Source organism: Pleurodeles waltl, chromosome 7 (genome assembly GCF_031143425.1).
Source record: "Pleurodeles waltl isolate 20211129_DDA chromosome 7, aPleWal1.hap1.20221129, whole genome shotgun sequence".
NCBI lineage: Eukaryota > Metazoa > Chordata > Amphibia > Caudata > Salamandridae > Pleurodeles > Pleurodeles waltl.
This window is the reverse complement of record NC_090446.1, coordinates 1329455831-1329471267: the sequence shown is the minus strand read 5'-3', so window position 1 is coordinate 1329471267 and position 15437 is coordinate 1329455831. Positions and strand designations below refer to the sequence as shown.

At 43.9% G+C, this 15437-nt stretch overlaps 1 protein-coding gene across 1 annotated transcript in view; it reads right to left on the bottom strand.

The window, feature by feature from the left end:
• GRIN2D (glutamate ionotropic receptor NMDA type subunit 2D) overlaps positions 1 to 15437 on the bottom strand; it is a 1291669-nt gene that overhangs the window by 346941 nt on the left and 929291 nt on the right. The window contains exon 8 of the mRNA XM_069200679.1: positions 2695 to 2820. Within this exon, the coding sequence (XP_069056780.1) occupies positions 2695 to 2820 (126 nt within the window). The remainder of the gene's footprint in view (positions 1 to 2694; positions 2821 to 15437) is intronic.

The window sequence follows — 15437 nt, the reverse complement described above, 5'->3', positions numbered from 1 at the left end:
ATTCACACAAGATGGAATTTAGAGGAGAAGATCATGACACAAATGTTTTTGTTTATTAAATGTGTTATGATGAAAATCTGTGAGGAAAAAAGAATAACTAGGATAAGGCATCCAATGAGACATATAAACCAAAGTCTGGTTTGAGTGTGTTAAAACAGTAAAATAGTAGTTGAAAAGCAATTCACAGATGAGGGCACATACTAAATTTACCTACAATGAGACTCAATGACAAGTCACAGATATGACTTATGAACAACTGGGGGCGTGTCTCCACTGTGTGCATTCACTTGGACCATATCATTAACGGGTTAATGGGACAACCCCTTACCAGTATAAAGCTCAGTATTCTAGGAGAGGATTTTGAATAGTAAATGAAGTCTTGGTAACCTATTGTTAGATCAAAGTCAAGTGCATGTTAATAATATTGGCAGCAGGACTTTCATGAGATGTGTGGTTCAGATAATGACCTACAACCGCAAACAGCAATGTGCTAGTCCAAGGTTAAAATCATAGTAATAAACAAGTTCATGATCGTGGCTCAACCACACTAGCAAAGGCGTGTACATGTTAGTTTATGCCAGGCATCGCTTTTTATCAACCAAGGGAGGGTGACAACCAGGGGTTGGCTATTTCCCAATCCCTAATTTCTTTACTGTAAATATGGTTAAAAATAAAACTTTTATGCCAATAAATCATACATCAATAAAATCATCATAAAACAATACTGGCCAATTACTTTGTGTCAGCAATTATAATACATTCAAAATTCCTCAAATGTCTTTAAAGCACAATCAGGTCTGCAAATTTCTTGCTACAACCATAGCTGAAACACATCCTTTGAAGGTATCAGAGAGTGTTCAACCTAATGGTGCCCACTTTCTCAACCGCAAAAGAATGAAAGGCTAAGTGGACCCACAGGGACTTATATCTGTGGCTTTGGGGATGGAGTGGTCCATATATTTCTGCAGCCCATACATAAATCCACTGATGCCCCAGGGTTGGATTTAAAACTCGCCTTAAAAATGTTAAATGTAAAAACTCCGTCAGGTGTGGCAGGATATTACTCTCCAGTTGATCTAAACCATAAGAGTACATTTCGGTATGATTATTAATTATGTGCTTAGAAGAGGCAGCAGTATTTCCCTATTATGCCATATATGCTAGAGTTCATAGTGCAACAAAAAGGTACCCAAATATCCTCGAAAGTCGTCCAGTAGGAAGACTTCCCCCTTGTAATGCACGTGTATAGAATACCTGACAAGAAAGTGCTCTGGTGATTTTGTTAATTTAAATACATATAGCAAGACTTCTTTTACTTGGACACTAGGCCCAACAGTTTGAAATTTCAAGAGAATGACAGCCTGTGGGACACTATGCTGTATATTTAAGCAAGCATGCATATATCAGATATCCAGTTTTGTGTCTGTAAAGCATGTGAGACACCATGCTGTATATTAAAATGAACAAGCATTTATCGTATGTCAAGTTTGTATAGAACCTCTGCAGAGGCGCCCATCCAATAATTGCAATGCAGATGAAGAAATTATGATTACTTTATCTAAATATGCTTACAACACAGGTTCACTGACGTCATAACAAATTTCAGATTACATTTACTCAGACGTCTTGTTGAATGTAAGCTCAATTTTTTGAAAATGTACTCTTAATGACAGGTCAGGCACAAGAACAGTGCCCAAATAAGGGATTTCTTTGGACTATTCAAATAAATGTTGATTTATTCTCCAGACAAATTTACTATTAAGATTTAGGTAGGCTGCAATGTTGGCCTTTGTTTTATTTCTAAGAACCTAACTCCGTTTTGTCTTTCAACAACAATCAGTAACTGATTGAGGCCAAGACGGCTCCTATCGCACAGTGAGATATGAATCAATACCATTAGGAAGAGTGTTTACCATAGGGTGACCCAACTTTTTTGGGAGACAATCCACGCCATTTAGGTCGACTGTGAATCCAGAAAACATAACTGAACACAAGGTGTGGGGTTCCCTGCCTTGCTTCAGGTGATTTGTGGTCGCAATTCCCTTATTTAAATGGCCTCAAGTTTACGGTCCTCGCACATGCTCAAGTACAGATATCAAGATTTAGGGAAAGATGAAGTGGACTTCGTTTGATGCTCACCCACCTAATTACCAAACAAGTACCATTAATTTTATGAAATGTATTGAACAGATTCACTTGACTGCTCTGAATGGTTCCCCATCCAGGAGAGAAAGAGTAAAGAGGGAATCAAAACAATAAAAAAGCATTGTTAGAAAGGGGGCTAACAGGATGATGGAAGTGAGAGGACGATGGAAGGAAGGAGGAAGGAAGATATGAGGAATGACAGGTGAAGGAGCTGTAAGGAATGAATGGGTGAGGAAAAGAAGAAAGGTAAGAAAGATAGAAGGGGTAAAAGAAGGAATAAGGGTAAAGGGAGATAGGAAGATAGAAAAGGAAAGAAGTATGGGAAGATAAAAGGGGGAATGAAAGATTGGGGAGATGAGTGAAGGAACAGAAGGGAGAGGGTGTGGACAGAAGGAGTGCAAAGGTGAGATGGAGATAGAGGGTGACAGACGGAGAAAGAGAGGTGAAAGAAGGTGAGGGGGAAGAATGAATGGACATGAAGAATGGACAAAGGGATGGAAGAAAGAACAAATGAATTACAGGAGTATAGCATTTACTCGAATGACTCACATTTGCCCGTTGAGAGGCTCCGGTTGTAGCCTACTGGGCTGAAATATTCGAAGATGAAGACGGTCACTGCAACCACTGTCAGGCACATGACGAACATCATGACCCACACAGCAGGGCTGTAGGGCTCTGCAAGAGAGAGAAAGAGAGAAGAGAATTGGTCAGTCACTGTCGGCCACCAGACCAAAGATCACAGCAGTCACTGCTTGAAGGATCTCTCCTGTGTCCCACACCGTCATCAGCCACGTCTCTTAGGCTCAGGACAAATGTGCCATCTAAGACTGCACCCTGTTGAGGAACATCCCAATTAATGGTTTGATACACTACTTACTGACTTTGTCCAAGCCATGTCAGCCTTTCAGGAACTGACCAGTCAGGAATGCCTACAGTTTCCCAATTAATAACCGGAGATGTCCTGTGATGCTGCATTAACTCCCCAACTGTCCATTAACTCTGAAACACTTCTAACCATCAAAATAATTATCTCATATAATGTTATTTCCTCAGCTTCCTGCATATCCATCTATTGAAAAATGCAGTCTTTGATTGTGTTTATTATCTTTTTACGGTATGCATCTCTCCACCATGTTCCACACTCTGCATTTCTTTCGGTGTAAATGAGTTAAGATACTTCAGCTTCTCCCAAAATGGTTTCTACAATTTTTCCTTTTAGTTGCCTGCTATTAGACAGACTATAGTGGTTCTTTATTCAGCATCACACATTGCCACCAGAAGTGCACCAAAAACTCCAGGTGAATCCACAGAATAAGATATGTGAAACATGAACCCTGAATTTGGGCATAATATATGACAACAAGATTTCTGAAGAGGACACAAGTTAAGATATGACTTCCAGCACTGAACGCAATACTCCAGTAAAGGTGTACAAAACTGTACATAATACTCCTAGAAACCCAGAGAAGGATATGGCATGTGCCATTTGTGCACCAACCGACCCCTCACTCGACATAATACTTGATGTGAAGTAGTGGGAATATTTCTACTGAGGCCTGCTGAACTGGATGGTCTTTCAGATCTAACCAAAGTATTCAGAGAAGGCCACCATAATTTTATGCAAAGCTCTATATCAGAGGTCTTCAAACTGGGGAGCGGGCCCCCCTAGGGTGGGCCTCAAGTGATCCTAGGGGGTGCCCCAGACTCTGGTCAAAAGAAGCATTATACAGATAACAGGCCTTTGTTTTAAGCAGAAGCATGTTATTGCATTTTTAACAAAAGGTAACAGTACTTAGCTTCAATGGTTAAATAGGTCTAGACATATATAGATATTGCCATCATTATATAATAATTGTGAAAAATTCTGAGGGGGGCCAGTGACTTTTATTTTTTCAACTGGGGGGGGCGCGGCATGAAAAAGTTTGGAGACCACTGCTCTAGATGATGTTGCTAGAAGTAAATGCAATGCCATAGGTGAGGATTGCAGAACTTTACAAGACTCCAGGCATGGCCTGCTGCCTGCAGAACAAATTATCCAGGTGGGTTTAATTGTTGATGTGAACAGGTTAGTTTACTTCCTACTATCAAATCACCTTCATCGTGGGACACTACATCACTATTCTTTGTGCGGCATTGCATGGTTTAAGGGAAGCAGTGTAAATAAAGATTAATGTTTAATTAATAAAGAACTATCAAAGAAGGAACCTAATCAAATAAATATTTGAAAAAGTAGGAGTAAGACACTCCCGTATACCAAGATCATTTAACGTTGTCTTCGGCTCGGGCATTTAACGTGGGGAGCGGGCCTTTAATAGCCAGTAGAGCCCGCTACGGCGGGTTCTAAGGCTATTAGAACATTCTGCCACTCAGGGCAGAATTTTCTATTAAAAAAAAAAATGTTCACGGAGCCCGAGGGGATTAAAATCCCCTCGGGCTCCGTGAGGCTTTGTTCACAGCTGTTGCTGTGAACAAAGCGAACATTGGAATGTTGGCGCTGCAGGCTTTTACCGGTCTGTAAAAGCCTGCAGCACTCCATTGTTTTCAATGGAGCTACCAACATTCCAATGTTCTAATATAAGTTTACTACAACATCATTTTATCTATACCAATGTGTTCCTTGCCACTGTGTGGTCACCCGAAATGACAACCTTCTGAAACCTCTCTAGCCTGCAGCCACCAGCCCAAGTGCCCTAGAGAGGAGGCATACCACTACTTATCAAACAGTAACTATTTTAACCATTGTCTCTATCACACCATGAACTCTTCTACCATTACGTACCAAGTGAAATTATTATAATGCGGAAGGGTTATGGTAAGGATTTGGGAAAAGACACCATAAAATGACTATTACAAATATACTTAATATTAGTACAGTTAATATTAGGGTCAGAGTTAGAGTTAATCTTTAGGAATACCATTTCAATTATAGTAAGAATCACTTGTTTTTGGGAAATCAAATAATGCACATATTGTAAAATAATTTATTATAATTAACACAATTAAAAATAAATAATTGTTATTGTTAGAGAAAGAATTAGCATTAGGATTAGGAGTACCTTATTGTATGAAATAAATTAGAATACTTTTAGTATAGTTTAAATACATAAATTCTTAACACTGTTTAGGATAATGGTTAACTGTAGGGTTATTGGAAGGGGCTGTTAACAAATTGAATTTAAATTAATGTAATTAATTAAATAAACTTACTAACTAAGAGTTTTGAGTTAGCAACAACGTTTCGGCAAGGGTAAAATATTCATTTTATTTTTAAATTTGGAAAAATAATATATTTATCAACTTGACTCTGCATGAATGATGCTATATTAACCTGCAAATTCTGTATCTGCCTAATAGGTTCCCTGTGGATACTGAGGCCCTAGTTATGAGTTTGGCAGGTGGAAAAGGCAGCCCGCCAAACTCCCACGGTCAGGAGACTGCCAGTGTGGTCTCCTTCCCATCGTCCCTATTATGAGTTTCCCGCTGGGTCAGCGGGCGAAAACACATTTTCCGCCTACTGGCTCGGTGGGAGAAAACACAGTTTCAGCCTGCTGGCTCAGCAGGAAACACACAACATTGACGGCGACTCATAATAGAGCCGGCGGCAATGCTGTTGTGCGTCGGGTGCACCAGCACCCATCTTACAAATCAGATTTGCACAACGGGGCTGGCCAAGGGGGCCCCCGCACTGCCCCTACAAAGTGGGGGCTCCCTGCACCTTGTCTCCGCCAGCCTTTACATGGGGGTGAAAGTGCCATGTAAACGCCGGTGCAGAGAGGGGGGACCGTGAGGCCGTCAGGCAGCTGAAAAGTGGCAGTGCCGGCGGTCCGACTGTGGCGGTAATGCCACGACATAATGTCGTGGTCAGACCGTGACCATGATCCTGGCGGTCTAGAGACCGCCAGGTTCATAATGAGGGCCTGAGTCTGAACTGTAGGGGTGTGGACTTATTGCTATATATGACGGGGCTCTGTGACAATTTCTTTTGTGTTCTTACAGTAACACTTTAATAAATAGAATTTTGACAAAAAATAATATAGTTTACACTTAATTTAGTGAAAGAAAACTAATACATTTTACTGTTGAAATATGGAGTTAAGGGCCAGATGTAGGAAGGAAAAATGTTGCGAGTCGGAAATTGCAAGTCATTGCGAATCGCAATTTCCGACTCGCAAAATGGGATCCAAGAAAAAAAGCGACATCAATTTGCGACTCGCAAATGATGTCGCACCGCAGATTGCGAGTCCGCTGTTAGCGAGGTCGCTTTTTGCGACCTCGCTAAAAGCGAACCCGCAATTTGCGAGTCGGGTGTAGCAAATTGCAACTGGGCTGCAAATTGCATGCAGGTGCAGCAAAACAGTTGGAAAAACACTTCCTGGCTCTTGCTGATGACATCAGAGCCAGGAAGTCATCAAATACACCTGGGAGGAGGGAGGACCACACCCTTTTCAAACTGCTGTGCAAGTACCTGGAGAGAGGAACTGCTGCTACCATGGAAGACACAGGCAGTGCAGGAAGGAAAAGGAAACAAAAATTCTCAGAAAAAGAACTTCAGGTGCTGACAGAAGAATGCTGCCAGCACCATGACCAGCTTTTCTTCAAGGCAGCCCTGAGTGTCCCAGACACTGAGAAGAGGAGGATCTGGCAGCAAATCCAGGAGAGGATCAATGCCATTGGGGTGAGCCACTGAAGCATTGATGAAATCAAAAAAAGGTGGTACGACCTGCGCTTCAGGACAAAGGAGAGGGTGGCAGAGCGCCTCAGGGAGATGAGGGGCACAGGAGGAGGCCCATCCACCATCCCACCACCCACAGCCATGGAGGAATTGGTGGAGCAGACACTGGAGCCTGAGGCTGTGTCTGGAATGGGAGCATTGGACACGTCAGCGCAAGAGACATCCAAAAGTGAGTACCATGAAACATGCCTGTACACCTACAAATGCTATATCCACACTCACCCAGTACACAGCAGCATGCACAACCAGACTAGCTCCATTCCAGACTAGCAACCACCAGAATGGTGCATTATGGGCAATGTAGTACAGTAGTCAGCATAAAGGCAAATGTTTATTATGAGGCATACAACAGATGTTATAGACTGACAGTGTGTTCCCTATGTCCCACATCTCTCCCACAAGACACCCCCACCAGCCACACCATCCAGGGTGAAGACAGCAGGCCACAGGCAGTGCAGGAGGCTGCAGCAGCCATTACAGGGCCCAGCACAACACCACCACAGTCCCCTCCAGAAGAAGTACAGGACATGGAGGAAGGAGACACAACACCTGGCCCCAGCCACACTGTGAGACAGCCAGAGCCAGCAGCACCACCGCGTCGCAGACGCAGAGTCCAAGTCCAGGCGGTGGCCCAGGAGGATACAGGGGAGGCATCCATGTCTGCAGTTGAGGCATCCCTCCTTTCTGGTCAGCGCCTGCAAACAAGGCAATTAAGGATTATTTCAGGTGCAATGCAGAGAATGGAGCACAATATCACACATGGCCTCTCTGATGTGAACACACAGTTCACAAGACTAAATGACAAGTCAGTGAACTTACACATTCAATCTGCCAACTGGTGACGGAACTGGTGGCTGAGAGACAAAGCGCAAGGCGCCGTGAGCGCCACCTAGTTCAAAGATTTGACCGCATGGCAGCGTCCATTGGCCGTCTTGCCATGAACACCACAGGCCTGTCAAGACGGACCGTGAGTCTGCAGGTGGAACTGGGCCACTTTGCAGGGGATGTGGCGCGGGGACTGGGACGCATTAGCCACGCTGTGGACATGTTGGAGGCCAGGCAGGTGGCAAGGGGCACGGGTGAGACCCCTCAGGACAGTGAGGAGGGGTCCACTATCAGCAGTGTATCTGCCACTGACACACGTGTACTGCGGAGTGGCAGTGCACGTCAGGGGTCAGCTGACCCACCTGGGATGAGCCATGTTGGGCGAACCAGGAGGAGGATGTAGGCACAAACACTGCAGGACTCATGAGGCACATGCAGTTAATGTGTCCTCATTAAGGGTGGACATGTGCAGCCCCTTACGGACAGTTATGTTCTTTTGTTATTAGGTTCACTAATTAAAATGTTTTGTTTGTTCCACTACACAACTGGGCTCTTTGTGTGTGACATTGGTGAGTGTGGTGTCTGTTCCACGTGCCTTCCAAAGTATTGGGTTGCAATGTGGTCCCGTCTCTGTCTGCCTTGATTTGCAATGCTTCTCTCTCCAGGCTGCCGATGTGGTAGCTCTTGCTCGTCATCCTCCGAATCTGGGTCTGCAGGGGTGAGATGTAGCCCACGTCTGGTGGCAATGTCGTGCAGTATTGCACATGCGCCAACTATCTTGAATGCTGTTATTGGGGCACACTGGAGCGCACCTCCACTTCTGTGGAGGCATCAGAATCTTGACTTTAACAGTCCAAAGGTCCTCTCTATGACATTTCTGGCCACCTATGTGCACTGTTATATCGCCTCTCATTCTCATTGCTGGGTGTTAGGTACGGGGTTAGTATCCATGGTCGTAGCGCATATGCACTGTCACCTGTTTGGCAAAAATAAGCAATGTTAGCAGGGCATGGATGGTTTCTACAGTGACCTGTGTGTATGGCTTCAGGGTGTCTTCAGCAATACCTAAGAGATATCTGTCTCCAAACTCCCCACGTTCTAGGCGTTGGTGTATCCCACTGTGCCTGAAAATGTAAGAGTCATGTGTACTCCCTGGAAATTTGGCTACCATGTCAGTGATGACATAATGGGCGTCACATACCACCTGGATGTTCAGTGAGTGGGTAAATTTCCTATTGCGGAACAGATATTCCAGATTTGCAGGAGGGCAAATTAGTATATGTGTCCCGTCCACACACCCTATTACATGGGGGAAGTTGGCAATTCTGTAGAATTCCAACTTGGTGCTGTTAATTTCTGCCTCATTCCTGGGTAGGTATATGTATCTGGACATGTGTGTAAGTATGGCATCTAGGAAACAGCTGAAGAAACGTGAGAGTGCACTTTGGGATACCCCACCTGCCATGGCAATGGCCCCCTGGCAGCTACCCGAGGCCAAGAGGTGCAGTGAGCATAGCACTTGCACATGTGTGGCGATGGCGCTGCCACGCACAGTCTGGCGTTGAAGCTGCGGATTGAGTAGATCAATTAATTCAAATATTGCTGCACTGCTGAGTCTGTATTTGTCATATATCTCCTCCTCAGTTTGTTGGAAAAGTGTCTGCCTGGTTCTGTATATCCTCTCCTGTCTCTGGCTCCTCCTCCTCTTCTGCTGTGCGGCGTGGACTCTCCTCCTCCTTGCTATCACATATATTTCAGCCATTTTGTGTAACCCAGATGCCTTCTGGGTCTCATTTTATACTTTGGTTCTGGTTACCACCTGCTCTGACTTAGTGGTAATGTGGGTGTGCAAAATGGGCTTTTTGCGACTAGTCGCAATTTGCGAGTGGCTTTTTCATATGGTTTGCGACTCGCAAATTGCGACTTCCTATTTGCGGATCGCAAAATCAGGTCGCAATTTTTTGGAGTCGGTAATGGCTCGCATCGCAATTTGTACTACGGAAATGGGATTTTTGCATCCCATTTCCGATTTTGCGGGGTCACAAATTGCGATTCGGGCCATTTTCGACTCGCAAAATTTTGCTACATCTGGCCCTAAGCATTGTTGAGGGTGTAATGATCATAAAGTGTTGAGATAATAGTAAAGTAAATGATTACTATAGCCTGACCAGGTAAAAAAAAATATTTTAATGTTGAAAGAGATAATGGCCAAAAAGGTAATAGTGTATATTGGCAATGGTGATTTGGTAATGATAGTAAAGGTGAGGCAATGGGGAAGTGCCTGTAAAGAAAGTACTATATAGACAGTAGACTCTTTACTCATCATTACATCATAGTGCAGCAGACTCTAGGTTGAATCACCTTCATACACCTTCATACATTTGGATATAGAATAACTTCTGCTTTCTGATTGGTTAGTGAATTACCTTGCAATTGCACAAAATAAATGTAAGACTCAGATTGATGAACATACACATAGGCTGTATGAAACCAAGTCTCATTGACCAGGTCAATCTGAGGAGTCTAAGGTTATTGTTCAGGCTAGTGCAAGGGCACAGGAGGAGGTCAGCTCATGGGCCCACCATGTGTTTCTGCCATTCTGTGCAGTGCTCCTAGTGTCCATGGTGTCCATGGTGAAGCGCTCAACAGACGGACACGAGCCTATGCCACCTGTCTAGGTTTGTTAGACAACACTTGAAAATGTCTTTCCAATTGTTTTTCCTCTCCCCAACAGGGCTTTTTTGTACACTGTCTGTGAGGTCAGGAGTGTGAAAGTCTCTCAAGAAGTCATCATCTCTGAAACTGCCGCATGGGATACTATTTAACCCTTTCTCGTAAGTCTTCATTCCGTTGATGATCCTCGTTGGTGTCCTCACCTACCTTTGCAGGTAATCCCAAGGAAAGGCAAATTACTTGGTAAATTTGCTACAGTGCTGTGAAGCCTCTGGCATCCTCATCCACAAGGCAGACACAATGGCTACATCCATGGCTATGTCATCTATGTCCTGGATACATACACAGATGGATGAAAGAATTGAGGCTGCAAAATGTATCTCTACTAGGTGTTTATCTGATTCTGTTAGCAAGATAGCAAAAGTTTATATATTTTTTCAACTTCACCCATGCAACATGGTTTTCTTGCAATACCAGTTTAGCAGATAAAATGTTCCTGCGAATAGACAAGTAGGTGAAGCTTAATTTGCCAGAAACAGTTTTCAGTGTGGATTAAGGAGGAGACAATGGATTCTTGCATTCTACACAGCGTATCCCAAATTCTCTTCCTGGCCTTACCCCTTTTTTGATGTCATCCGGCCTGAAAGCACTGCACACATTTACAGTATCCTTCGTCAGTAGTGACTCTCTCCATTTTTCGAATATCTCAGGAAAGCTTTAAATTTTTAAGATATTTTAGTAGATGGGGACTAAGGCACCAATTTTACTTTAGATTTTTAGTTTATTTTGTTTTTTGTTTCTGATGGAGAAAACGTTGAGCGCACTGCAGAACACTGCCTTGCATTTTAGAAGGGAACGGGATATGTACACTGGGGCTAATATAATTTCTAATTGAAGACTACCTGCTCATGGTGAATTTCTACCGCAATTCAAAGCCCATCAAAACACAGCAATAACCCCAATCTAAGCCACCCTTGGTCCATTCACTCTTCTCTTCCCAGTAAAGCTTCCATCATTGAGCTGAATTTTTTATGTAAAGGAACAATGCATTTGATGCGCAGGTAAACAAGATGCCTTTCTGCTCGACTTACTTCACCTAAGCCATTTCTACCCAAGCCCCTGGGTCTACTGTTGGCAAGTGATAGGCGACTGACTCTTCCCCAGGTCTAGTCTCCTTCCACTCCCCTGCCAGATAACTGCCCCGTTTGCCTCCATCAGAAAGAGATTTACATTGCTCAAGTGCGTACATTACTGCAACTGCCAGCCTCACAGTCCCCGTAGCCTCTCAAGGAGTATCGACCTAGAGCCATAGCAGACATTAATTCTTAGCAGGAATAAACGTGTACGGTCCACACCGAGAGCTGGCGCTCCAGTTCATCCATCAGGCTTGCCTGGGCCTGCAGTCAATCAGCGAGGTGGCCACCAGCCACCGCCATCACCGGTCATTGCCGCACTAGTCGTCGCCACTCACCTGCATCTCGGAACTCACTGTTCCCGCTCATGGTAATTAACACGCACAAGGGGACACGAGGAGAGGGGAGGAGAGGGGACAAGGGAGGGGGAGCCAGAGTCAGGAGGATGGGAGGCAGGGAGCACACTGCCGACAACCGAAAGGCCGGCCGCCTCCGAGTCAAAAGTATGTGCATTGGAAATCACCAGCAAGGGAACATTTACTGTTCTTCAGTAACCCAATTATATTAACGCTTAAGAGGAACATGAGACCTGCCAGCTGTTGTAATTGACGGGGAGGTGGCAGTGGGACTTTCTCAACTCTTTGTTACATCCCTCTTTCTCTGCTACTCAGATTTTAATTTCCTTCTCTCTCCTGCTCTTTTTCACTTTTTCCCATCTTTCCCCTATTTAACCTTTTTCTCTCTGCATCTTTCTTTCACGTTTTCTTTTTTCTGCCTGTCAAACCCTTTCGCTCTACTTAGCTCTCATTTTCACTCCGTCTCTTTTTATCTTGAACTTTCATCCTCTCACTGTCCTTCTATATTTGTAGAACATTTTCCAGCGACCCATCCCTATCTCTACCATCCCAATCCATTCCCGTTCCCTTAACAATGTCTCTTTCTCCTTCTAAATCTCACCTGATCTGTTCATTGCATTTTCGCTGACACATTAGGATTGGATCCACTTTTAGTCAGTATTGTTTTCTTCTGCTTTGGTCTTGTTTGTAGTGATCCCCCTGTTTGATCCCTCTATTCTCTATTCCTTATTTGTACTACTCTTCCTAATCCTGTCATGCCACCTCGATTCTTTCCATTAGTTTCTCATCCGCTAACTCAATTCAGCTCTTTTTCACTTGCGCTTTCTATTTTCCATGTTTTGGTGTTTCCTGCTGTAATTCTTTCTTCCCTCTTCCACTTAACTCCTGCCCCACTTTCCTTATTTCTTCAATCCTCCTTCCCCTTTGACTTCTCCTTCTGTATTTGTAAATCACATTCCACCACAACACCCCATTTCATACGAAACATCCTGAACAACTAGGTCTAAACCACTACTTGCCTGAACCACTACTGCTAAACAACTAAAAAGTCTCTACAACTAAGTACTGAACAACTACTGTCTAAACAACAATTGTGCCTGAATAACAATTGCCTGAACAACTAATTTTAAGGTAAGGTTTTCCTTTTGGTTTTTATGGTTTATTAGTTGTTTAGAATATATATATATATTAGTTGTTCAGGCAATTGTTATTCAGACACAACAGTTGTTCAGACAGTAGTTGTTCAGTACTTAGTAGTAGAGACTTTTTAGTTGTTTAGCAGTAGTGGTTTAGGCTATAGTTGTTTAGGACCTAGTTGTTCTGTCACATATTCATTTCTTACCCCTTTTACTAATTTCCCACCACTGTAACTCATTCCTTGTCCATGTTACTCAATTTCTCCTTTCTGTTTTCCCTCTAGTTTCCCTTCTATACTTTTACTACCCTGAACATCTTCCCTCTGTTGAGCGTCTCCTTCACTTTCTCCACTTCCAAATTTCCCTTCTTCACCGGCCAATGTTTTCTCCTGCAATCCCCTTCTCCCACTCCCTTCCCTTTTGCCCTTAAGCCTTCTCCATGTCTCTCCTCCATCGCCCACCTTGCTCTAGTGCCCATCAATGTTTCTGCTCTATACATTCCCTACGCGCCCACCCAAGAACCTCTGACCACCTCCGCAGCCCACTTCGCTGACATGAAGACAGCAGAGACCTGGCTAGCTGTAGCCCCAGGCTTCAAGCATCACTCATTTTCTAAATATACGTACTTTTCATTCCAGAGGCGATGAGTTTTAAATACATTACCCCCTCCCCTTGCAATCCCTGCAGTCCAGCTGGGATCTGATTTAATTTCGCTTCCTCTGACTTGCAGCAGCAGGCAGCCCCGTCAGAAAGCAGGCGGCGCTCGCACAGGGCGATCTCTCACAATGTGATCAGCCGAGCAGGGAGGCAGGAAGCAGTCAGACATGAAAATGCCATTAAACGCAGGACACCACGAGCTCATCGTTTAATTTCACTGGCCAAGACTCGATGCTTAGAGGCAAGCCTCCTCAGATCTATAGCCAACAGCACAGCCTCTTGTTCAGACTCAGAGAGTACACCCACCTTCAGATTTTTTCAGAAGTCCATACAGCATCGGACATTGACCCAGGCCCCTCATGAGATCTATCCACCGCCATCCACAATGCAACTCGAGTTCAGACACCACACACGTGACAGAGGTCAGCCCCCTTCTCATTTCTACCCCCTAAATAGAATTCAGCCTCAGAATCAAAACTTAGGCCCTCATTTGAAGTGGGCCACTGGAACATTGCCACTCAGTGTTGTTTTGCCCAGGGAGTTCCCCTGCTTCGAGTAGGCGAATTCTTAGGGTGTAATGTGAAGTGAAAACTAGCCACCACTGCCACTGTAAGTCAGAAACCCAAGAGCTCGATGTTCATTACTACCCCCATCCGAATCTTCTGGGATCCCCACTAATACCATGCCCTAGGGTGGAAAATAACAGGGGTGTTTATAGGCCTAAGAGGTAAGATGGTGTCTGAGCTCTAACCACACTCATCCTGCAATTCAACTCAGGCCCTCATTATGAGTGGGCTCTTAGGGCTACATGTGTCAAAGTGTTTTGCGATCAGGCCGTTTGCGATTGCAAAAAACTGCATTTTGGTATGTAAAAAATCCAATTTCCGATTCGGTAACTTGTTATCAAATCACAAATTGGAATTGCGACTACATACCGACTAGGTATTAGGAAGAGGTGTGTCAAGGGCGTCCCTTCCTAATATCGAATCGCAGAGGTATGAATGATTGTTTTGTGACCATGAATGCGGTCGCAAAACAATCGCAGTTACCACCAATTTCAAATTGGTGGTAACCCATTCGAAAAAGGAAAGGGGTCCCCAAGGGACCCCTTCCCCTTTGTAAATGCATGCAAAAACATTTTTTAAGAGCCTACTCTTAAAAAATGAAAAAAAAAACTTTTCATTTTTCATTTGTAAATGCATCCCGTTTTCCTTTAAGGAAACCGTCTGCATTTAAAAAACAAAGATTGCTTTATTGAAAAGCAATCACAGACATGGTGGTCTGCTGAGCCCAGCAGGCCACCATCCCTGTGATTGTAGCCATTCGCAATGGCTCGCAAATTGCGGCCTACCTTATGAATATTAATGAGGTAGGTCCATTTGCGAGCCCTTGAGAATCGCAGTATGAAACTCCTGGAGTTTCATACATTTCAATAGCGATTACTTAATTGCGATTAGCAAAAAATCGCAATTAGGTAATCGCTATTGGATAAAATTATACATCTGGGCCTTAATTCTGTAGCAGCAGCCACCAGCCCCATTGGAACTATGAGATCAGCGAGAACACCCGAAATCTCTTTCCCATTACCCAGAGACATCAGCTGTTGAAAACAGCTGAAATGTCCTTCAAATTATGGAGGAAAATTAGGAATTACTGAGTGAATCAGCACCAGAGTTACCGATCCACATGGTAATTCCTTATTTCTTAGTGGGCCATCAGGGTCCAATTTGTAACGGATAATGGGGTAGACGGCCTTTCACAGTGTCAACATAGTAAAAAC